Source organism: Equus quagga, chromosome 17 (assembly GCF_021613505.1).
Source record: "Equus quagga isolate Etosha38 chromosome 17, UCLA_HA_Equagga_1.0, whole genome shotgun sequence".
Lineage (NCBI taxonomy): Eukaryota > Metazoa > Chordata > Mammalia > Perissodactyla > Equidae > Equus > Equus quagga.
The window spans coordinates 6,180,459-6,202,718 of record NC_060283.1 but is presented as its reverse complement, the minus strand read 5'-3'; the positions used below and the strand labels follow the sequence as shown (position 1 = coordinate 6,202,718).

Sequence of the window (22,260 nt, the reverse complement as noted above, 5' to 3'; positions counted from 1 at the left end):
AGTAGGATAGGTGCTAGAAGACAGAGCTTTGTGTAAGGGACAGCAGTGGCACTAGGGGACGTGACTGACTGAACAGGAGCGCCGGGAGTGCTTCATGGACGAGATGCTGAGAGATGGGTTTCTAAGGCCAAATAGAACTTCACCAAGTGGATGCGAGGGGAATGTTTAGTCAAGGCAGAAGATAGCGTGTCTAAAGGCCCAGAGGTGCACTGCAGCATGTGGCGTTTCACAGAACTGTAGCAGTTAGTTTCCGTTTGAGTATGGGGTATTGGGGATTGAAGGGTGAGATGAGGCTAGAGACAGGCAGACCCAGCCGTCAGACAGCCGTAGAGTTGACACTTAAGCTTTGTTCTCCAGGCACTGACGGCCGACGTGAGTGGGGAGTGACATGATGAGATTTGCATTTGGAGTGATCACTGTGGACTCTGGAGCGAACAAGACTGGAAACTGACTGGGAGTGGGAGAGTGGGGGTGTCCGTGGTCCCAGAGGGATGTGAGGAGAAAGGCCTGGACGAAAGCAGTGGTGTTACGGGTGGAAAAGAGGGTAGGAGTTATCGAACACTGGGCTGTGGGGAGAAGGGAGGGGAGAGACTCCAGGTTCAGACCCGGGTGACTGGAGTGGTGATATCAGTAACCAGATAGGGAATACAAGGAGAAGATGACAAGTTCCGTTTTGGAAATGTTGAGTTTGAGGTCACTGTATACACACAGGTGGAAGTCACCCTTCTGCACCATGAATCTGGAGGACTAGAGACAGGGGTGAGCTGCAGATGCACATTTGGGTGTTAGCAGGACGTGGTGGTGGAGGGCCCAGGAGTTGATGAGCCCTCCTCCTTCCATCTACGCCCACAGCACTGGGAGCTGCCCCAGGATGAGGCACGCACGGGCCTGCTTCCCCGATAGTGTGACGTGCCAGAGGGTGGACACCGCCTTCCCGTCGTTGTGTCCTCCCACGGTTCTTTACAAAAGTGGGCTCTCAATCACTCTCTGTTGACTTGACTTGATCACGTCCACGAGTGGGTGTTGTTTGAGAACTATTGTTCACTTTCTCCCTACAGCAACCGAACATCAAACAGAAGTTCGTGGCCCTCCTGAAGCGGTTTAAAGTTTCAGATGAGGTATGGCCCTTACTCCCAAGGTCGATGGTGAGTAGAGTTCCTGGAATTTCACCCTCGTTCCTGGGGTGCACTCTACGTTGCCCCTGGGAGTCAAGATTCTGGGACCCACCAAGTGAGAAGGCAGCAAAGAAGGGATTTAAACTACTTGAAAAGAGAAAGCAAGGCTTTACACGTGGCACCCAAGGTTTCATGGGATTCAGAGTAGGGGTAGCATGGTTATAGCAGCCATCGTTAATACAAGCCTCTGGGATGGGGTATCAGAAACAAATCCAGTTCTCCTTGTTTAATTTTCCCTCCTATCCCCAGGGGAACATTGTGAGCAACAGCCTGTGAGGTGGGAGGGTCCTCAGTGGTCAGCCCTTGAGTCACCAAGAACCGGCTGTTCGTGGAGGAGCAGTCTCCTCCTGGGCTCTGGCAGGCCTGGTGCCAGCTTTCACAGGCTTCTCTCTCACTGGACTGAAAAAGGGAGGGAGATGGAAATTGTCGAGAGAGATTTCTCTGTCCCTCTGTGGGCTGTAGAAGAAGGTAGGACCAGCCTGCACAGGGGCATGCCTCCTGGGTCTTCTGTGCCCGCTCTCTGGGAGAAGTGTGTTAGCTGTGCTTCCACATTTCTTCCTGATGCCAGGTCCGTAGTGTGGAGTGTTAGGAAGGTACTGAGAGGGAAGGTGGCCTCACCGCACCCCTGCTCTCAGGATCGGATCACAGCAAGGACATCAAGGTCAGCCTGATGAGTGTAGAGCTGTGGCTTGTCCCTTAAGGGGGACTGGTACGGGAGCCCAGTTGGTCCCCGCCCAGGAGGAAGAAGTTGCACGTCTGCCATAACTGTTAATAGAGGTAACCCGAAACTCAAAGCTTTTTTCCCCCGCAGGTTGGCTTTGGGCTGGAACATGTATCCCGGGAGCAGATACGAGAGGTGGAAGAGGACTTGGATGAGCTGTATGATAGTCTGGAGATGTACAATCCCAGCGACAGTGGCCCTGAAATGGAGGAGACAGAGAGCATCCTTAGCACTCCGAAGCCCAAGCTCAAGTGAGGCCCACACCTGCTCTGTCAAGCGTCTCCCCGCACCTCTCCTCGCTAGGCCTGGCCATCTCCTAGCCCCCTCCCTCACGTCCCCTCCCTCGCCAGGGCATCTTGGTTCTTCATCCTCATTGAGCCTCCAGCTGTCCGCATAAAAATCATTGTTTTTGCCTCTTACTGACAAAAGTCCTGAGAGGACTCTGCTGAAGTCCTTCGGCCCAGGCTCCTACTTGTCCAGCCTCTGCTGTGTCCTTCCTCACCGGGCATCCTTGAAGCCCAGGTTGTTGATCTTTCTGGAACACCAGCTCCACCCAGCTCTCCGTGAGCTGCTGTTCTTGGTCTGGGCGGGCACTGACCCTGGCTGTGCTTCTCCACCGCAGGCCCTTCTTTGAGGGGATGTCGCAGTCCAGCTCACAGACAGAGATTGGCAGCCTCAACAGCAAGGGCAGCCTCGGCAAAGACACCACCAGCCCTGTGAGCAAGACCAATGGCTATGGGGGCGGGGAGAGGGGCCAGGGGAGTGTGGGGCCTAACACTCTGGGCCCTCTGCTCTTGGCTCACTGGGGACCTCAGAAGAGTGGTCTCATCTTGTTTCAATCTGGTTGTCCTCATCTCCGTCCTACCTGGGAGCTTCGTTCTCTGAGGGCGTTGCTGTGGCTGCTCGGGTGTTATTTTTGGCCTGTTCCCGCACGGCCTGTAGCCTTCCATCCCAGAACACTTGGTGCCTCAAAACCTCTCCCTCAGTGTCCGTTGCATGGTAGCCTGGAGGGTGGTATCTGGATAAGCAATTGCGCGTTTCAGGCTGGGGACAGAACAGGTGTGAAGGGGCAGGAAGCCCACAAGTTCCGTTCAGGAGGCGGTACGTAGGCTTCATTCATGAGTGCCCTCAGAGAATTTAGTGAGCAGGTTCCCACTTTGCCTGGTGAGCAAGAGGAAGAAGGAGCTGTGTACCGTGGCCCCCCGAGAGCCCAGCATCACCCCTGCATCATGCTCTGACCGTACTTGGGCAGGCTATCTCCCAGCAGTGGGTCAGAGTGGGAGCCCGGCTGATGCTGTGCCTGCCTCAGGCCCTGGGGAGCTGTTCTTCCCCTCATTTACCACTAAAGGCACGAAGACGGCGGCATGATTTCAGTGCAGTTCATGGTTTGCTCTTGAAAGCACAATGTCTTTTCTGTAGATCAAAGAAACTGAATCCTTTCAGTCCTCCCGTTCTTGCCACTTTAACAGAGGCAGTACAAAACTCTCCCACCAAGTAGGTACTAATTGTGGGGAAATTATATGAAGCGAGTGAGGCACTCCGTCCTCTGAAAAGAACTGTTGTCTGTGGAACCGCTGCCACCTGCCCCAAGTGTCTGCAAACCCTCGGGCAGCTCAGGGGCTGCCTTACTGCCTGCTGCCACCAGGTGGGGCTGTTTCCCACCTAATCCCTCTTCCTGGTTAAGGCGCAGTTGGCAGTGCAGCCCTAGAAGGGAGGCAGACACGGCATTAGTGAGGAAATGTGGAAGGGAAAACTGCAGCCCGCACCAGGAGTCCCTCCACAGAGAAACCTCAGGCTGCTCTTGCAGACGCTGCACTCGCAGCAACTTTCCCCCAGGTTCAGGGGATCCGGAGCCAAGGAGGCCTCATTTTACTATTCTGTTTAGGATGTGGCTCGTAGCTGCTCTTTCTCATGGGGCTGCCAAATGGCCCTGCTAAATCGCCACTGTCCACGTGGACAGATCGTTGGCCACTGGAGCCCAATTCCATCTTAAATATAAATGTAAGGGATGATGGGACCTGGCCGAGGGAGGACTGTCTCCCAGTGTCCCAGGAGTGCAGTACAAGGGCTCTACTGTAACAAAATGCAGCTAAATTATTAACTGAGGTAATGCCCCAAAAGCACGAGCCCTAACACTTAACAAGGTGAATGCTCAATGCTAGGGATTGTTGTTATTAAATCGATAAGAGGTACTGTTTTATACTAATGAAGGTGTTTCTGAGTTGATAGAATTTGTCTGTCGGTTCTACTTTAGTCTCAGTTATATGGCTTACAAAATTTAGAGAGAAAAATCCCCTTAATGCTCTGAGCCTCAGGTGTCCCGTTTGTAACATGAAGGTACTGGCATAGAAGCCCAGTGAGCTCAAAAGTCAGTTGAGTATCAATCTTTATAATACGATGGCCTAAGGGTCCCTGTTTAGGCAGAACATTTGTTTGGGGTAGGGTAGGGCTGGGCTGAGAGCACGTGCTCTGGATTCAGACTTCTGAGGATGACTCTTGACTCCACTCCACTGACTGTGTGGTCTGGGGCAGTTACCAGGCCGCCGTCTCCTCCTCCACAAAGCACGTGCCTTACAAGGCAGTGTGGCATTCCGCCGAGAGAACGCAGGTAAACCTCTAGCTTGGTGCTTGCCTGACGGGTGGCTCGAGTTACTGCACGGGGAGGCTGCAGTAAATGTACGCGCTGTTACTGTTATTATCTTCCCTTACAGCCATTTCCGTTCTGGACTCCCAAAATAGGTAGAATCTGGATGTCTTTTTAGAGTCCTTCAAATAATGGTTTCCTTGGCCAGATTTCAGACTCGCTTTGCTGCTTCTCTGTGATATTTCTATTTTGAAGAGCCCCATATGTCTTGCTGTGGGTGTGGAGCTTTGGAATCCTTTAGTATGAAAGGTACTTTGAGAACTGCACAGCGAGGCTGTGCTCTTACACCGAGAACTTCTGCATATATTAGGGAAAGATGCCGAGACCGTGCAGACGGAGGCAGGCGAGCACGCCCTGCCTGGTTCTTGTCCTCTCTTTCCTGATTTCCAAGCATTGTTATTTATTTTTCTTAATCATCCCTTTTTTTCCCCAAGTTTCAAGAGGATTAATCACTAAAAGCAAAAGGAATTTCTGCTGATACAAATTATTAGAGTTATTGCATTTTTCCCAAGACTTGGGCACACAGTAGCGACATAATTTATTTCTGCAAGCTGATGACAATAGGCGCTGACAGTGCTTCAGTCCGGGTGGCCAAGGGCTGTTGACTTTCAGCCAAGAATGCCTGCTGCTAGAAGTCGCCATTTCCATGGCACTGAAAATGTGGTGTTAGAGACTAGTACTTGACAAGAATCAGAGCCTAAAATGTTAGCCCACTCTGCCCTTTTCCCCCCCCACACACAGAGGCGTGTGCGCTCTGCAGAGCCAGCATCGCCCCACAGCACGGTGCTTCAGCCTGAGGGCATCTGCCTCCAGGCTACACAATTAGACAGACTCAGCTACTGCGCTGCCAGTGTTCCAGGGTCCTGGGGTGAGGAAAGCCCTCAGTATTTACAGGAGCAGGAATAGGAACTTGGAGAATCAGGAGTCTGCTGGGATCAACTGGAACATCTAGATGAGTCAGCGAGTAGCTGGCAGGTGCCCTCCAACCCCAGTGCAAGCTGCAGGTCTTATCAGATCTTGCAACTTTGCCATGGAAACAATGCTGTGGCTGTCATAGGGCTTGACAACAGGGCATGCTACTTGCAAACCTTCTAACAGAAGGGCCGTATTGCCCCAATTCATTCTCTTTAAAACATGTTTAATTCATTTGTCATACTGAGATCCGAAATTGAGCGAAATCATCTTCAGCCTTATGTCTGACCAGGACTTCTCCATGATTCTAGACCCTGTTAACATTGGTTATTCATATAGACAATGTGTAAATGAACTAGCTGTGCAATCTGGAGGCAACCTATCGTGTGTGGCTCTGAGCCAGAGCATCTCAAGATCTGGAGCCACAAGGTCGGGTTCAAGGACGTTGGGTTAGTCTTGCATGACTTAGAGCAGTGGTTCTCAGCCAGGGATGACTTTTGCCTCCTGAGGAGCATTTGGCAATGACTGGAGACATTTTTGGTTGTCCCAAGTGGGGAGGGGTAAGGGGCTGCTACTGACATCTTAGTGGGTAGAAGCCAGAATGCTGCTGAACATCCTGCGCTGCACAGGACAACCCCCCGCAGTAGAGAGGGATGTGGCACAAAGTGTCAGTAGTGCTGAGATGGAGAAACCCTGGTTCAGAGTACAACACGGGCCTGCTCTTGTGAGCCTTGTTCATTAGTTTGCCAAGTGACCCCTTGAGCTTATTATTATTAGCCTGATATTTCCCAGTCCTATATAATTTACTCAGAGAGAGGACTTTGAGTAATTGGGAGGAAGTGGGACATCCTTGACCTTTTCTGACTCCCTGGTTCCGCGTAAGAACTAAAGAGATTCACTGAGGCCAATACCTTCCCTTTGTCTGAGACCCACAACCCTCAATTGCTCATGACTTTGACAGTGGCGCCAGCACAGCCTGAAGCAATATTAGCAAATATGAAAAATCTGGTTGTGTATCTATACTTGCAAGGTACATGTTTAATATTTATGAGAAATACTAGTAAGAGATGTGGACAAAGGGAGAATTAATTCACACCTAAATGGCTTAACATTGGGTGTCTTTTTGCTTAGTATATTCTGTTTGAGGGTTTTCTAGATGTTTCTGCCAAGCAAAAAGCATTTGGCTAGCATGGATGTCTTTAGTCTCAAAATCAAAGACCTGAACTATAAGATCCTCCTTTCTTCTCAGCAACTTCTGACAAGCAGAAGAGGCTCCGAATGTCCCTCCTGGGCAGTGGTGTTTACCGAATCCAGGGTCAGGACTTTGTGGATCCCAGACAAAGCCATCTCTTTCCTAGGGACATCTTGTGAGAGTAAGAATTTCTGGGTTCCCCAACTCATGTGTTACTGATGTAATGATTACAAAAATACCTGACCCTTCTGAAGCTTAGTTTTCACAAAAATATACCCCTTATAAGATGAAAATCCCAAAGATTTGGTGAGGTCTTCAGATTAACTGAAAATATTTTAAGCTTCTTAGGGACCCAGAAAACAAGTTGGAGTGGTAGTTATTTGGATTGGTGATGACTAATTATTGTGATTTTTGCAGATGGAATTGGCTGCTCTAGAAAAAGTCAAATCTGCTTGGATTAAAAATCAAGATGACAGCTTGACTGAAACAGACACTCTGGTATGTATGGTTCAGCCTCCCGTTTCAGCATTTAAAGTAGTTTTTGCACCTTTAGAAATAAAGGCAAAAAGACCCTCAGGGCCACCCTGGAAATTTTGCCTAAGTCTGTGGACTTGTGAATGTCCTTCAGTCTCTTTCTCCTGAGATCCTTTCCCATGGAATGTAACCTACTCTGGAGACCAATTATTCCCCAAATTAGCAAACCGGAAGTGTCCTCATTCTGCCCTTTAATTAGACCTAGTCAAATGCTCATTTGGATAATTTCTCACTATCTGTTACCCTCATTTACTTCTGAGAGACGACGACCAGTATCTTCATCTGAAAAACCCTCCCTTCCTCCAGTGGTGTTCTTCCAATGGCCAGGCAGCCCACAACATTAGAGCTCCACGTGATTGCTGGTCACCTCCTTTCTCTGAGAGATGTTGGAGCTGCCCAGGAGTGCAGGCCAAGCCCTAGTGAAATTGAATGAATTGGCTGGGGTGCCCAATTTAATTAAAAATTGAATTCCACACACATTTACTATGCAACTACACGGGCTGAGCACTGAAGGTGCCAAGATGAGAATACCATGGTCTCTGCCATCAAGACGCCACCCTCTAGGGGGAAAGCCAGCCTGTGCTCACCTGGTGCAGAGGCTCTCTGGAGGCCCAGGGAAGGACAGAGGGATTCCGGCTGCCGAGGGAGGGCATCTGAGCTGGGCTTTGCAGGGTGTGCCAGAGTTCATCCAGTGGGACTACAGGCTGGGCACAGCAGGTTGGGGGGAGCAGAGAACTTCACCTAAGACCATCGGGGGGGTGTGCTGTGCCTCAGCCTCGCAGAGAGTTCAAGGAAGAATTATTCTAAGCTTAGGTTTCCTATAGTAAATAATGCAGCACTAAAGAGCTGGTGTATGACAAATCATTAGACCTGACTCGAGATTAATTTAGTTCATAGAAATCTGAATAGCCAGCTTCCACTCTTGCCTCACTTTGGTCCGTACTGCACAGTGGTCATTTCAAAGTGAAATTCCAGTCATGCTGCTTCCTGAGTAAAACTCGCTCCTTCTCACCTGGAGAAGCTGGATCATCGGTCCAGGTTTGCATGTCTACAGATAGCTCGTAAATGTGGAGGACAGACCGAATAACAGGAGGCAGCGCCCAGCACAGTGGGTGCACGCAGTTGAATCAATCAGTAACAGTGTCCTCTTCGGGCGCGGTAGGAGTTTTAGAGCCACGTGCTTCCAGGAAGAGAGACCTATTGATTTGCTCTCTTCTCGTGACGGTGATGGGCCCTGGCAGGACTCCACAAGGCTTCTGGGTGGTCACTGAGGGAGAAGTTACCCTCGGTGCTTCCTTTCCCCGTGGCAGGAAATCACTGACCTGGACATGTTTGGAGACGTGAGCACAAGTCTGGTTGTGCCAGAGAAAGTCAAAACCCCCATGAAGTCCAGCAAAACGGATGTCCACGGCTCTGCCTCTCCCAGGTACTCGAGATTGGAAGGAGCTCCTAGAACGTGGGGTGGAACTGAGGAAGCCAAGCCGATGGTACGAGGCTGCAACCACACTTAGCATAGGCTTGCGGCCTAGGGAGGAGCAGGCTGGCAGTGGCTCCAGGCTGGAGGGCCTGTGTAACCACCTCCTTCCCACATCTCTGGCAGCAAAGTGGACGGGGTGCACACCCCGCGGCAGAAGAGGAGCACCCCCCTGAAGGAGCGGCAGCTCTCCAAGCCCCTGAGTGAGAGGACCAACAGCTCCGACAGCGAGCGGTCCCCCGACCTGGGCCACAGCACACAGGTACACTGTCCCCACTCGAGGCCAGGACCCTCTGTGCCTCCCTGGACCATGGTTTCCGTTTTGTCATCTTCCTTGTTAGTTAGATGGAGAGGAAAGAAAGAATACTTTGAAATGCTCTGAATCAAAGTCTTGAAGACAGACCTAAATCAGAGAAATCTCACGTACGTGTTGTTTGCTTCTAGTGTGTAACTGGCTTCAGTGTTGATTTGTGGGGAATGGGGAAGGGAGCAGAGATGCCAGCTAGCATTGTCCCAGCCCCAAGTGGCAATTCCACCCCTTCTGGTTTGTTCTGCCTCCCTCAGACGTTAGTCTGGAGATTGTGTGGGGAATCAGCTGTTCTAGAGGATGGCAGCCGTTAAAATCTCATCGGACGCCACCAGCCTGACCTCTGATACCTTTAGTACTGCGGTGGGCCGGTTACTGTCATTTCAGGCTGGCACATCAACAATATTAAAATATTTTGATCGAAAGACCCGAGAGTGGGCTGGAATAGACACGCAGAAGAAAATGGACTTGGGGAAGTGTGTTCTCCTTTTGAAGGCCAGCGGTTTCAGGGGCCTGGAGAAGGAACCTCTCTAAACTGACGTCCCTCACAGGATGACTATTCTTGTAGAGTTAACAGCAAGCCTCTTCCTTTACCTCATAAATATCATTGAGAGGAAGGTTTGTGTCAGTTTGTGTGGCTTCCTGAGTTTGACGCTTTTACATAGCTGAACATAAACCAGAGACTAGAATATCCCAGTGCCTGGGGCGAGGTATTGTCCTTATTGTTAATCACTGTTTCTGAAAGGCCTTTTGTTCCCTGTGACAGGAGGGCTCCCCACACAGCGCTCAGTGCCGGTCTCATTAGTTCTCTCCCCATTGCCCTCATTCTCATTTCTGTGAGCACCTGCTGGCCATTGTCCCCCTCCTCCTCTCCTGCTCCTTCCTGGCGGCTCTCCTGCTCTCCCTGCATCACTGCCCTTCGTGGGACGCGGCTGCGTCTCCAGCTCTGTCTGCCCTCGCTCTGCCAGGCCCACCGCTGTGGCTTTGTTCCTGGTGCCGGAGAGTGTTCTCTGAGGACCCCGCGTATTCTTTCTCCTCCTCCTTTCCATTCTGGTCTGGCCGGTGGGATACTGGGTCTCCTCCACAGAGGCCTAGGGTCCTTCTCCCTCAATGCTCTAGGAATTCTTTACCCTAGTCCACCTAGCCCCACCCTCAGGCTCCCGGGGGACTGCCTGACAGACACTTTTGTCCCTGCAGATTCCACGAAAGGTGGTATATGACCAACTGAATCAGATCCTGGTGTCAGATGCAGCCCTCCCAGAAAATGTCATCCTCGTAAACACCGCCGATTGGCAGGGCCAGGTAAAGCACTGAGGTGGCAGGGCTGGGGAGGAGAGGTTCTGGGGAGCAAGAGACCCCCTGGAGTGTGTGATCTGAAAGGAAGGGCATGGGGAGATAGGAAAAGGATCCCCGGGGCTGGCCCGGTGGTGCAGCAGTTAAGTTCGCACGTTCCACTTTGGCGGCCCGGGGTTCCCCAGTTCAGATCCCGGGTGCGGACATGGTACCCCTCGGCAAGCCATGCTGTGGTAGGCGTCCCACATATAAAGTAGAGGAAGATAGGCACGGATGTTAGCTCAGGGCCAGCCTTCCTCAGCAAAAAGAGGAGGATTGGCAGCAGTTAGCTCAGGGCTAACCTTCCTGGGGGAAAAATAAAGGAAAAGGATCCCCGTATTTCAGGCCCCTCCCTCCCTGAACTGAACTGATAGCTCTGGGCTCTGGTCCCAGTTCTTTCATTTCCCAGCATATAGGGCCTTAAGTCACTAACTCTGTACTAAATCTCTGTACTTCAGTTTCCTCATCTCTGAAAAAGCAACAATATTATCTATCCTGCCCTCCTTCCAGGGTGGTTCTATGTATCAGGTAGCATGATGGAAGGAAGGTGCCTTGAGAAGTACAAAATGCTGTCAGATGCCAGAGCTTGCCACTACTTTCCACAAAGGCAGTTCAGAAGGGGCAGAGCAAGCCGCCTGCTCCCACTCACCACTGTCGCCCGGTTAGATCCTGGTGCCAGAATCCCACTGCCCCAGTGGCCCCACCACCTGGAGGGTGGGCTACAGAGGTGACATTAGATCTAAAGATTCCTGAGCCTCAGGCTACATGGGGTCTCACTCCACCTTCTCCTCACTGGCAGCCAGAAACCTGACCTTTGCCCAGCTGTGGTCAAAAGGAGGAGGACAGGGCCCTGCAGCTTGGTCTGGGCCTTGCCTGGCCTCTTGGCACCTGTGGGGGAGCAGCGCCCCTGCTGTGGCCCTCACCTATGTCCCTGCCCCTCTCCCTCCCTGCCCCCTAGTACGTGGCAGAGCTGCTCCAGGACCAGCGGAAGCCTGTCGTGTGCACCTGCTCCACTGTGGAGGTCCAGGCCGTGCTGTCCGCTCTGCTCACCCGTATCCAGCGCTAGTAAGGGCTTGGCTTCTCTCCCGCCCTTTGGGGTTCCCTCTGACCTCATCCTCCCACCCTGCCTTCCAAGCATCAACAGGACCTCCTGGCTTCATCAGACCGGGAATCCGTGGCCCGTGCTTGGTGCTCTGATGTCCCAGAGGATCAGGCATGAAAATATCACCTTCCTGCCCTCCCCGCCTCCCCACCGGGACTCTGCCACACCTGGCCTCGCCTCATCCTCTTCTTAAACTCATGGTGGAGAAGGCCAGGAGGGGAGAATCCAGGGTTTTACACGGACCTTTGACTCCCCTCCCTATGAGTGTACCACGCTGCTTGGCGTCCAGAGTCAGGGCCTTCCCTTCCCAGAAGGGCCCCGAGTCCCTGCCTGTGGGAAGGAGACATGCTCACACACACTGCTGACCCAGGAGCTCTGCTGACTTGTCTCCCCGTTAGCCTCAGCCACTTCTAATTCTGTCTTCCTTCTAGACAATTACCTGCCCCCTCTGATCCTGGACTTCCCTCTTAATTGCAAAAACACTGGTTTATTGCCTCTGTATTATTTTGTTTATTGGTTTGTTTCTCCCCTGTGGGTTGTTGAGATCAAGTAAAGTCCAAGCTCAGGGCCCTCTGAGCAGGATGCTGGTGAACCTCCTGAATGTGGCGTGACTGTCCCCTTCTCCCCAGCTGCAACTGCAACTCCGCCATGCCGCGGCCGGTGAAGGTGGCAGCCGTAGGAGGCCAGAGCTACCTGAGCTCCATCCTCCGGTTCTTTGTCAAGTCGCTGGCCAGCAAGACCTCCGACTGGCTTGGCTACATGCGCTTTCTCATCATCCCCCTTGGTAAAGATGCGGCAGATCCCACTCCTGAAGCAAGATGGTGGCATTGGGTCCTAGGAAGGGATAGTCAGGGAGCCCAAAGGCCAGGGCCATCCTTCCATCCCAAACCAGCTCACCTTCTTTGGTTTTTGTCCAACAGGTTCCCACCCTGTAGCCAAATACTTGGGCTCAGTTGACAGTAGATATGGCAGTACCTTCCTTGACTCCAGCTGGAGAGATCTGTTCAGTCGCTCGGAGCCCCCAGTGTCAGGTAATGGCCCCTGTGAGGGATTGAGATACAGTGTCGCCTGATTGGTGGAGAGCCAGCCTTGGCTGAAGGAGGGGGTCGGGGAGCATGCTGCTTTTCCTCCCTGTGGCTCGAACCCTCCCAGTCCCTTTGCATGTTCGTGTTTGCAGTGCAGCCCTTCCACCTTGGATGTTTTCAGTTCATACTATTTACTCCACTCCTGTACATCTAGAAATACAGAGGGCTAAGAGCGGGCACATCTAGCTGCCAACATCAAATATAAGAAGCAGAGAATAGTTCCTAGGCGGGCTGTTGATAAATGAATAACCCTGCACCGTGTCTCTCCCCGAGGTACGGAGTGAGGGCAGCCAGGAATAGAGAGGGCTTGAGCTCTGCAAGGCTGAGAGGTGCTACATGCGTCAACAGACCTTGGAGGAAGTGAGGGGCAGAGGTGGGGGGGCTTCCTCTAGGTCACAGGAGGCCGGGGCGTGACGAGCCTGGGAAAGGCTTCGAGGGAGAGGATGGCGCCGTGGCTCATGATTCCTTAGATTCAAAACCAGCGGATCGTCGGAACCTTTCTCTGCCTCGGCTCCTAGTGTCTCCTGATGGGTCTCAAGAAGGGGGCGCTCTCAGAGGGTTTTTCAGTTTGCCTGCTGAAATAGCTCGGCCGTTCTCTCTTGGCTTCTCTGCAGAGCAACTGGACGTGGTGGGGCGGGTGATGCAGTATGTCAATGGGGCAGGCGTGACACACCAGCTTCCTGTGGCTGAAGCCATGCTGACCTGCAGGCATAAGTTGTAAGTTTGACTTTGAGAGATTTCTTAAAAATAGGTTGGGTGGGCTAGATAAATCTTGAGTTTTCTTTGCTTTTTCACATTTTCCTTCTCCCCACCCTATTTCCCTGTGTAGGAACCAGACAGAATATGAGAGACAGTGTTTTTTACTGCCTCCCATCCTGGCCCTCCTTTCCTTGCCCTGGGCCTCCCCACCCGTATGGGCACCCCCTCAGTACAGAGAAGCCCACCCGAGGGACTGAAATTCCGACATGGAAGCAGGGAGTGTCATGTGCAGACTCAGGTCTTTTGCCTCCATTTGGTGGCTCCTTGTACCACCCTGAGATGTGATGGGAAGATGTCATGTAGTGTCTGGACTCCTTGAAGCCACAGTAAACTGTGAAAAGCTTATGTGCCCGCTCCCCACGCAGTCTCACCCGCTAACTCGAAGGCTTTCCTGTTTCCCCCAACAGCCCTGATGAAGACTCTTATCAGAAATTCATCCCCTTCATTGGCGTGAGTACTGACTCCCCTCCTCTATACCCCATTCTTCCTGTCCTCCCCCAGCACACACACAAATAAGACTCATCTAGACGGTAGCTCTCCTCCGGAGGCGATTTTGCCCCCAGGGGACATCTGGCAATGTCTGGAGACATTTTTGGTTGTCAACAACTGGGAGTGGAGATGCTACTGGCATGTAGTGGGTAGAGACCACGGATGCTGCTAAACATTGTGTGGTGCGCAGGACAGCCCCCACAACAGGGAACGGTGCGGCGCGGAACGACAGCAGTGCCGAGGTGGAGAAATGCTGGGCTAGGACGTGTTCTGAGCTGTTCCTCTCAGTGTCCTCCTTCCCCACATCACGAACCATCACTGGTATCTCGTACTTCCTACACCGGGCCCTGAACTGGGTGCTTCGGCCTAGGGAGTGGTGTCCAGAGCATAGCTTCTCCAGGCTTCAGGGAAGAGAAAGCTGCCTTGGAAATACTGACAGATGACATTCTGAAGAGAAGTCCGAGAACTAGGTGTTTCTGTCTTCAGCTCGGAGGGTCCTCTGAGAGAAAGGGCTTCTCCCTTCCCTCCTGTTTGCTCGAGGGGAGTCTCTAGATGAGTGGATTTTGAAAAGAAAGGGAAAACCTCCCGGACGTCTTTGGTGTCAGGTGGTACTGGCCTTTGTTTCATTTAGTGGTAGCTGGGCCACAAGGCAGAGACCGACCTGGAGAAGGAGCCTGGAGGGGACAGAGCTGACACCCTGCCGGGGCCAAAGCCCAGCACAGAGGCGTGACTGAAAACTCAGGTTTCCATTGAGGAGACTCGAATTTCCCTTCCCAATCAGCTCAGATCTTTTCCTACAGTCTCCTTGAGGATCCCTCCTAGCTTCTGAGGGGGAAGGGGCATGTGCAGGTGTGGGCCAGCCCCCTTCCGTCTCTGCTCTCTGCTTGTCCCAGATTCTGGATGTCTGGAGTCATCTTGGGAGATGACTGCGCCTGGGGAAATTCAGTAGCCTGTTCCCAGGCCCTGCAAAGCCTCCCGCCGGGCTGGGCCAGTCAGTCCCCGTTAGTCCCTCAGACCGCTCCCATAGCCATGTTGGAGGGCCTGGACTGTGGCCCATAGCCTGGGCCAGTGGTTTGACTCATGTCTTCGTGGAGCTGGGGGATCTTCAGGGAGCTGTGGGTCGCTGCCCGCTCTGGCCTGCAGCTGAGAGAGAGAGAGAAAAAAAAATTTTGAATTCAAACAAATAAACAAAGGAGCCTCATGCAGCACCAAGGGGAGAGGGGGAGTCATATCCAGGAAGTTCCAAGCGTCGATGTGTTACTTTCTGGGAACTAAAAGAAGGCTGCGTAGAGAATTTGAGACAAACTTTAATGAATGGCAGTGTCGTGCTCTGAGCAGCCTCAAAGGAATCGTGTGTGCGTGATCGCCACTCCATGCCAGTCCCCAGGGTCCAGCTTCCGTGACTCCCAGCTCTGCTGCACCTCTGCCAGGTGCTGGGACCCAGGCCTGCCAGTTCACAGGACTTCACCTGTCACTTCAAGCCACGGCCATGACATTCAAATAGTCTGTCCCTAGCTGTGCCCTTTGCTGGCCACTGGAGGGCCCCCTCTCCTTCCCAGAATTCTCTATGAGGGATCTAAAATTCTTTGGGGAGCTGAAATCAACACCACTGCCTCGGGGGTGGGTGCCTGGGACCCCCTCCTCACTGGTATTCCTCCAGAATCCGGGGGCTGGTCTGAGCACGTCAGCGCACTCACTTAGTTTGGTGAGGCGGGCGTCGAGTGCCTCCCCGCGACACTGCCAGCTTCCTGGGCTGTCTCACAGGGGCTCTTCATTTCCCTCTCTGACACGAGAGGGTGGCCTCCCGCTCGTGTGATCCTAGAAGAGATGAGATCAGGATGCCAAAATGGTTCCTGCCCTCAAGGTGGCTTTGCCCTCATCCCCGGAGAAGAGCCGCAAGATCTCCTGTGGCCCCCTCGGTGTTTGGAACTGGGTTTTTTCACGTCTCTTAAAGATCTGGGCTGCTCTGGCTCTGCAAAGGTTTCAAAGCCTGTGAAAACACTGTGTAGTAAGGGCTGTTGTGGCCGGCCATCTGCTTCCAGTCGGATCAGGTGTCCAGCTGGGTGAGAGGACTAAGGCTGTGTCTCTTCTCCCCTCCCAGGTGGTGAAGGTGGGTCTGGTCGAAGACTCTCCTTCCACTGCAGGTGAGCCCGGGGCCCTGTGCCTCTGTGAAGTGAGGGTGGTGCCTTCTGGCCTCCTCTCTGTCTGGCAGCCAGAAGGTGAAGGCCTTGGCGCCCTGGGTTAAGTCAGAGTTGAGCAGGAAGACGGGGCGCTCTCTCCCCCCAGTTGAAGCAGCAGCAGGGGTGAGGGGAAGAGTGGAAGGCCCGGAGGAGAGCAAGGCTGCAGCTGAGACGGGCTCCTTGACTCCTTGCCACCAACAGGTCAGGGGTGGCTTCCTCTGGCCGACTGTGTTTTCTCCACCGTGACAGGCGACGGAGACGACTCGCCTGTGGTCAGCCTTACCGTGCCCTCCACATCACCGCCCTCCAGCTCGGGCCTGAGCCGAGACGCTACGGCCACGCCTCCTTCCTCCCCGTCCATGAGCAGTGCCCTCGCCGTTGTGGGGTAAGGCTCCCCTGTGCCTGTCTTTGCTGCCATGCCCTCCATCGGAGCCCAGGACCCTAGGCTTCCCTGCCGCCGTGGCATTGTAGAATAGTGACAAGCACGCTGGGTTTAGAGAGGAGAATCATGGTGAGAACAGTGGCCCTGGAATTCAGAGACTTAGGTCACTGGCCAGGCAAGTCATCGACCAGCTCTGTAAAATGGAGGATACTGTCTGCCTGCCCGTCTCACGGTTATAGGGTTGGACGAGACAAAGGGCAGAGAGCCCGCATAGCCTGTAAAGTGCTGTGCACGTATCTCGCTGGGGGACACATGGGAGTCGGACGCACCTGGGTTCGAGGTGTTGGTTCTGTGTTATGTCTGCTGTATGAGTCTGTGTGAAAGAACAAACTATCGAATGACGCCTCTTAAAGCATGGTAAAGGGAGACCATTCAAGGTGGGCACTACCGCAACAGGGGCAGGGGCCACTGCGGTGGGCCTTCGCCGTCGGGGGAGAGATTGGGCCCAACTCCAAATACAGCGAGAGCAATGGGGATTTCTAGCCATGGCGCAGGGTCGGGGGCGGTGGATGGACATCGCTGAGAGGAAACCTCAGGGCTCAGGGGATTCTGGCTAAACCGACCTGAGAGGATTCCTGCCGAAGACAGGCCAGGGCCTCAGATGTCTCCTGTCTGACGGGGGTGGTGGGGCGAGGACCCCGTTCAGATATCCAGGGAGATCGGACATGGAGGGTGGGATTGTTGCTAACACTGGATTTTTCAAGGATGTGCACAGATGAGAAGGTTCAGGAGCCTGACCGATGTTGGGTCAAGGATCTTTGTCCCTTGGGCAAGTTGCTAAGCTTCCTTTCTGACGTCTGTGAAAGTGGAGGTGAAGTAGCCACGGCACAGTTTTGTCGTGAGGCGTGAGTGGGAGCAGGTGTGGCAGTGCCTGGCACACGGAGGTGTCGCCTGCTTTTGTGCCTTCAGTCTGTCCATCAGCGCGGCGGAGCTGTCGCGGGGAGTGAGACGGGCAGCGCGCTGTCCTGGGGCTCAGGCTCCTGGGCCTCGGCAGCGCTGCCGAAGCAGTGAAGAAATTCAGACTGTGTAGACGGCAGTAAGTGCTGTGAAAAACCAGGGGGTTTGAAGGGAGAGGGGATTTCTTTAGGATCTAAAATATCCAAAGTTTAGATCGAGTGGGCAGGGACGCCTCCCTGGGGAGGCAGCTCTTGCGCTGAGGCCAGAGGCAGGCTGGAGCCGCCCCAAGGGAGGCTGGAGCCGCCTGCCCGCAGGGAATCCCAGGGGGGCAAGCTCGGGGGTGGGAAAGAGCAGGGCCTGTGCCAGGAAAAGGAGCTCCTGCGCCTCCTTCCTCCCCATTCCCCTTCTTCTGCCTTCGCCTCCTTCTCTTTCTGCTGTGATGGTCGTTGAGTAGCGGGGAAGGTAGGCGCTGGCTGGTGGCTTTTCCAGAACCATCACTGACAGTGTCCTGGTCCCTGAAGAAGATGAAGTATTCTCGGGTGGTGAGAGGCCTGCCTTGGAGCTCGAATTCCAACCCCATCCTCCCTTGCCCTCCCATCCCCTGTCACTTCCCTTCGTGGTCTTCTGCTGACTTGCCGAAGGGACAGTGCCAGGAAGGGAGGAAATCCCACACAGCCAGTTATGCCCCAGTGGCCTCACAGTTCCAGGCTTCCCCGGGGACCTGGGGACCAGCCCTTTACCTCGACCTCCTTTCCTGTCCAGTTTAAGCTTGTTTTTAATGGAACTGCTGAAACCAGGCAGATAGAGAAACGTCAGATGATTTTGTAGCCTGTGTACCTATTGTGTCTGACACCTCCTTTCAAGAAAACATCAGCTCTTTTTCCCCTTGGAGCTAAAATTATCCCTGGGCTAGAAGTGCCATAAATAAGAGAAAGTCGCAGGTCAGCATCCATTGGCTCTCCTGGGGCGGCGCTGCTCTGGAGCTGCCAAGGTGTCCGCCTCTGCCCCACTTAATCTCCGGCCCTTGGCTGGGTTTGCCAGGGCTCTGCTTGCTGGGTGTGTGCACACGTGTGCAAGTGTGTGTGTGTGTATGTGCACACACACTTCCTTCATAACGCTTCCTCCCTCTCTGCCTGCCTCGTCCCCCCGGGACTTTTTATTTGCTTCTCTCGTGGTGACTCGGGTCTTTACCCTCTCCTGGCTTTGTCCTCAGATATCTTGACCCTCTGCTCCCACACGAACCAGTCTGTGCGACTAGAGGGAACGAGGAGTCACTTAGCCAGCCACCTCCTCTCGCCCTCCCAGAGCCTCGGGGTCCCCTCTCCACCCCCTGTGTGGCATGCAGTAGGGAACTGAGGGCAGAGCACCTCTCCATTATTATTCCCCTTCTCCAGGAGCCCCAACAGCCCATATGGGGACGTGATTGGCCTCCAGGTGGACTACTGGCTGGGCCACCCTGGGGAGCGGAGGAGGGAAGGTGACAAGAGGGACGCCAGCTCCAAGAACACCCTCAAGAGTGTCTTCCGCTCAGTGCAGGTGTCCCGCCTGCCCCATGGTGGGGAGGCCCAGCTTTCCGGCACCATGGCAATGACTGTGGTTACCAAAGAGAAGAACAAGAAAGGTAAGTGACCTCTGAGGCCAGGGACAATCAGGGCCACTAGCCCTCCCCATCTCCTCTCTCAGGGTCTGGGACAGAATCTGCTTCTGGGAAACTTTGGATGAGGGCAAAGCAGCACATGTATCATGTGGTCCAGCCTAGGGTCCCGCAGGGGTCCTGTCTCACCTGTGGAACAAAGCCATTCCTGCTGTAATGAAGGAAACTGAAGTCCCCAGTGAGTCACTGGTCCCTGCCTGCTGAGCATCAGCACCTTAGGGGCCGAGGCAGTTAGCACTGCCGCAACGAAAGAAGTCTTTCCAGCCACTGCCCTCAGGGGTGGACTGTGTGGCAGAGGAGGACATCTCCATGCCACATCACCAAGGTCACCATGGCCCCATGGATCAGAGCGTTTGCACCCAACCCTGGAGGCCAGTCAAGCCTTTGTGAGCAAAAGGGCATGTAGTTGCTTTCTAAGAAGTAAAGGGAATACAGCCCATTCCGGATAAGAGGGGTGGCTTCAGGCAGCAGAGGGAGAGTTGGGGGTCCTGTGCTCTGGGTGAGTGAGGCAGGAATCCCCACACCCAGGCCATGCTGGGGCACTGCTTGCCACTGTCGGTTGCACTTGTAAACCCACAGATCTGACTGTGCATCTGCCCCACAGGCAGGCCGGGGGGGCTCTCAGGCCCCCACAGCCCCCCAGCTCTCAGGAAGTGGGCTTCCTCTAGCTGCTGGCCTCTCCCTCCTCCCGGCACTCCCAAAGCAGCTGGGCCTCTTTCTGTTCGTGCCTCTGCTCCACAGGGGCACCTGGGGGGCAGGCAGGGCTATATCAGGCCTGCAGCCAAACCTGCGACTGTACCCCAGAGGCTTGCCTAGGGTGGGCCTCTCAGGTCGGCAGGGCCCTCCTTCTTGCCTCTTCCTGTGTGGGAGGGGAACGAGGAGCGCTCACCCCGATGTCCCCATCCCCAGGCAGAGCTAGTACACACACTGCTGCACAGCCCCGCTCCCAACCCCAGGGACACAGCCTCGCGCGGGCGCGCTAGTGCGCAGGAAGGAGATGTCCCACAGGCTGCCTAGAACATTCAAGCTAGACAGGACTTCAGAGACCATCTGGCCCCAGGTCCTCGTTACGCAGATAAAGATATCAAGGCCCAGGGAGGGGAGAGGAGCGGGAACTTAGCCAAGGTCAGGAGACCAGTGCTGGACAGGGCAAGAACTTGAAGATCCTGATACACAGCCCAGAGCTAGAGAGCAGGGGAGGAAAGACTGACTTTCTCCAAATCACCTCCCCTTCCCACGAAGAGAGGGGGTGGTGTGGGTGGGGGAGGAGAGGGGTGGCTGCGCCTCCAGAGGCTGTGACTGACTGGGTTCCTGCTTGCTTTCCAGTTCCCACCATCTTCCTGAGCAAGAAACCTCGAGAAAAGGAGGTGGATTCTAAGAGCCAGGTCATCGAAGGCATCAGCCGCCTCATCTGCTCAGCCAAGCAGCAGCAGACCATGCTGAGAGGTGCGGGCTGGGCGCGGGAGGAGGGGCGAGAGGCAGGGCGGGAGAAGGGGGACAAGGGACTGTGGGGCAGGGAGGCGATGGCCCTCCCCGAGGGACCCTGGGAGTTGGCCTTAGCAGCCCTGGTCACCCCTGCCCCTTCCCCTGTCACCCCTAGTGTCCATCGACGGAGTCGAGTGGAGTGACATCAAGTTCTTCCAGCTGGCGGCCCAGTGGCCCACCCATGTCAAGCACTTTCCAGTGGGACTGTTCAGTGGCAGCAAGGCCACCTGAGGGCCCTGTCTCCTGGCCACTCTCCCTCCTGGCACTGCCACCAGCCTCACCGCCTGTGGGCAGGGGGAGGCCCGCAGGCCCGGGCCCAGCACCCCTTTCCTGGCCTTGGGGCCTAATATCACTTGCCCAGTCCTGAAGGACACTGCCACTGGGGATACTGCTCCCCTCTCCACTGCTCAGTCCCATCCCTGGGCAGCCCCCTCCCTCCCTCTCTCCTTGTCCTCCTCTCCCTCCTGCTCCAGGCCCAAGGCATGTTGATTTTGCCTTCTGGTGCCGTCCCTAGAATTGAGTCCTCTGGGCCTTCCTTCACCTGACTTCCAGCCTCTTCCCCTATGTGGCACCGGTTCCCTTCCTGGAAATAGGAAACCTGGAATCCTGGCCCCCAGCAGGGAGCCCAGCCCGCACCTCCCGCCGCCTCTCGGTTTCTAAAGCCCAGCTGCCTGCCACGAATGGGGGCCAGGGCCACTTCCCACTACTGCGTGGTTCTCCCCGTGGAGGGTGAGAGGGTACCCTGAGCCCATGGGACTGTGTGCCCCTTCACAGTCCCAGGGGCAGCTCCCTGCTCCCTCACCCCCAGGATAGTGTTTCTATGGTGATGCCATGTATTTCTGAGATGGAGGGGCCTTTCCGGCCCCCCATGCACGACTTCCTCACCACCCCTGGTCCCCTCTAGATGTTGCATATGTCCTTGAGCGTTTCTCTGGTTCTCTGCACGGCCAGTCTCTTGGTGGTTCCGTGTGATTCGCCTGGGCACCAGTCCCTGTCTTTGTGGCTCCTCCCTTGTGGATGATTCTCCTCCCTCTGCCTCGCACCCGCTCCACCCCAGCACGGCTCTGCCTCTTCCTGAAACTCTGGACTCGGAGAGATGGGAGGCAGACCCCCACCAACATATTGTCTGTGACCCGCCAGCCCCTTTGTCTCCCCGTTCCCACCGTGTCCGTTTGTCTCTCTTTCCGTGGTCTGTTCTTCCTGGGCTCCTGGCCTAGGCAGACACTCCATCCTCCCAGCCAGGTCTCTCTCCAGCAGGCTCCATCCCCTCCGTCTCACCTCGGCTCGGGGTCTGAGCCCCTCCTCAGCCTCGACCACCAGCCTTCTCAGGACAGGCTGAGCACACAGGTCGAGATCCCAGCCGCGGCCCTCCATCCCCGCCAGCACCTCCAGAGCTTTCCCGGTGCCCTCTCACCCCTTCTAGAAGTTTTTGCACAGAACTTCATTTTGAAAAGTGTTTTTCTCATTCTCCATACTTCCCCAAACTCCTCCAGCCCTGACCCTGGCTCAGCCCTGCTGTCCAGAGCGTCTCCTGGGCCGCGCTGCTCTCTCGGGGCCGGAGAGAGGGGTGGGGTGGGAGGGACTGAGTGGATGTTGGATTTTTCATTCAATAAACTGGTGATTTCTTACCAACTAGCAAGCCTTGGACTTCTGTGCCTCTCACTGTGACACAGGATCTGTCCAACCCCCTCTCCTCTGCACAACATAGCCAGCTCCGCTCCAAATCAACTAGTAACTAGCTGGAAAGAAGTGAATTCCCATTTTCTTAATTATAGAAACAGAAGCATGAAGATGTCTTGCCCAGTATGAGGCAAGCGGAGGTCAGAAACAGAAATAACACCATTCCCACACCAAAATCCTATTTTTCTCCAGGACT

The 22,260-nt window shown here is 54.5% G+C and overlaps 1 protein-coding gene across 4 annotated transcripts in view; it reads left to right on the top strand.

Moving 5' to 3' along the window:
• The window catches only part of PACS1 (phosphofurin acidic cluster sorting protein 1), a 128,691-nt gene extending 106,681 nt beyond the window's left edge, over positions 1 to 22,010 (top strand). For 3 of the 4 annotated variants that reach the window (XM_046643723.1, XM_046643725.1, XM_046643726.1), the window contains 17 exons: positions 1,059 to 1,118; positions 1,987 to 2,147; positions 2,519 to 2,612; positions 7,062 to 7,142; positions 8,489 to 8,604; positions 8,779 to 8,914; positions 10,157 to 10,261; positions 11,250 to 11,356; positions 12,023 to 12,177; positions 12,314 to 12,424; positions 13,093 to 13,195; positions 13,645 to 13,687; positions 15,828 to 15,870; positions 16,108 to 16,291; positions 18,640 to 18,866; positions 20,226 to 20,345; positions 20,500 to 22,010. In XM_046643723.1, coding sequence (XP_046499679.1) covers positions 1,059 to 1,118; positions 1,987 to 2,147; positions 2,519 to 2,612; positions 7,062 to 7,142; positions 8,489 to 8,604; positions 8,779 to 8,914; positions 10,157 to 10,261; positions 11,250 to 11,356; positions 12,023 to 12,177; positions 12,314 to 12,424; positions 13,093 to 13,195; positions 13,645 to 13,687; positions 15,828 to 15,870; positions 16,108 to 16,291; positions 18,640 to 18,866; positions 20,226 to 20,345; positions 20,500 to 20,615 — 1,962 coding nt within the window. In that variant the 3' untranslated portion in view covers positions 20,616 to 22,010. The remainder of the gene's footprint in view (positions 1 to 1,058; positions 1,119 to 1,986; positions 2,148 to 2,518; positions 2,613 to 7,061; positions 7,143 to 8,488; positions 8,605 to 8,778; positions 8,915 to 10,156; positions 10,262 to 11,249; positions 11,357 to 12,022; positions 12,178 to 12,313; positions 12,425 to 13,092; positions 13,196 to 13,644; positions 13,688 to 15,827; positions 15,871 to 16,107; positions 16,292 to 18,639; positions 18,867 to 20,225; positions 20,346 to 20,499) is intronic. The other variant, XM_046643724.1, reaches the window with a different exon arrangement.
• The last annotated feature ends 250 nt before the right edge of the window (positions 22,011 to 22,260 follow it).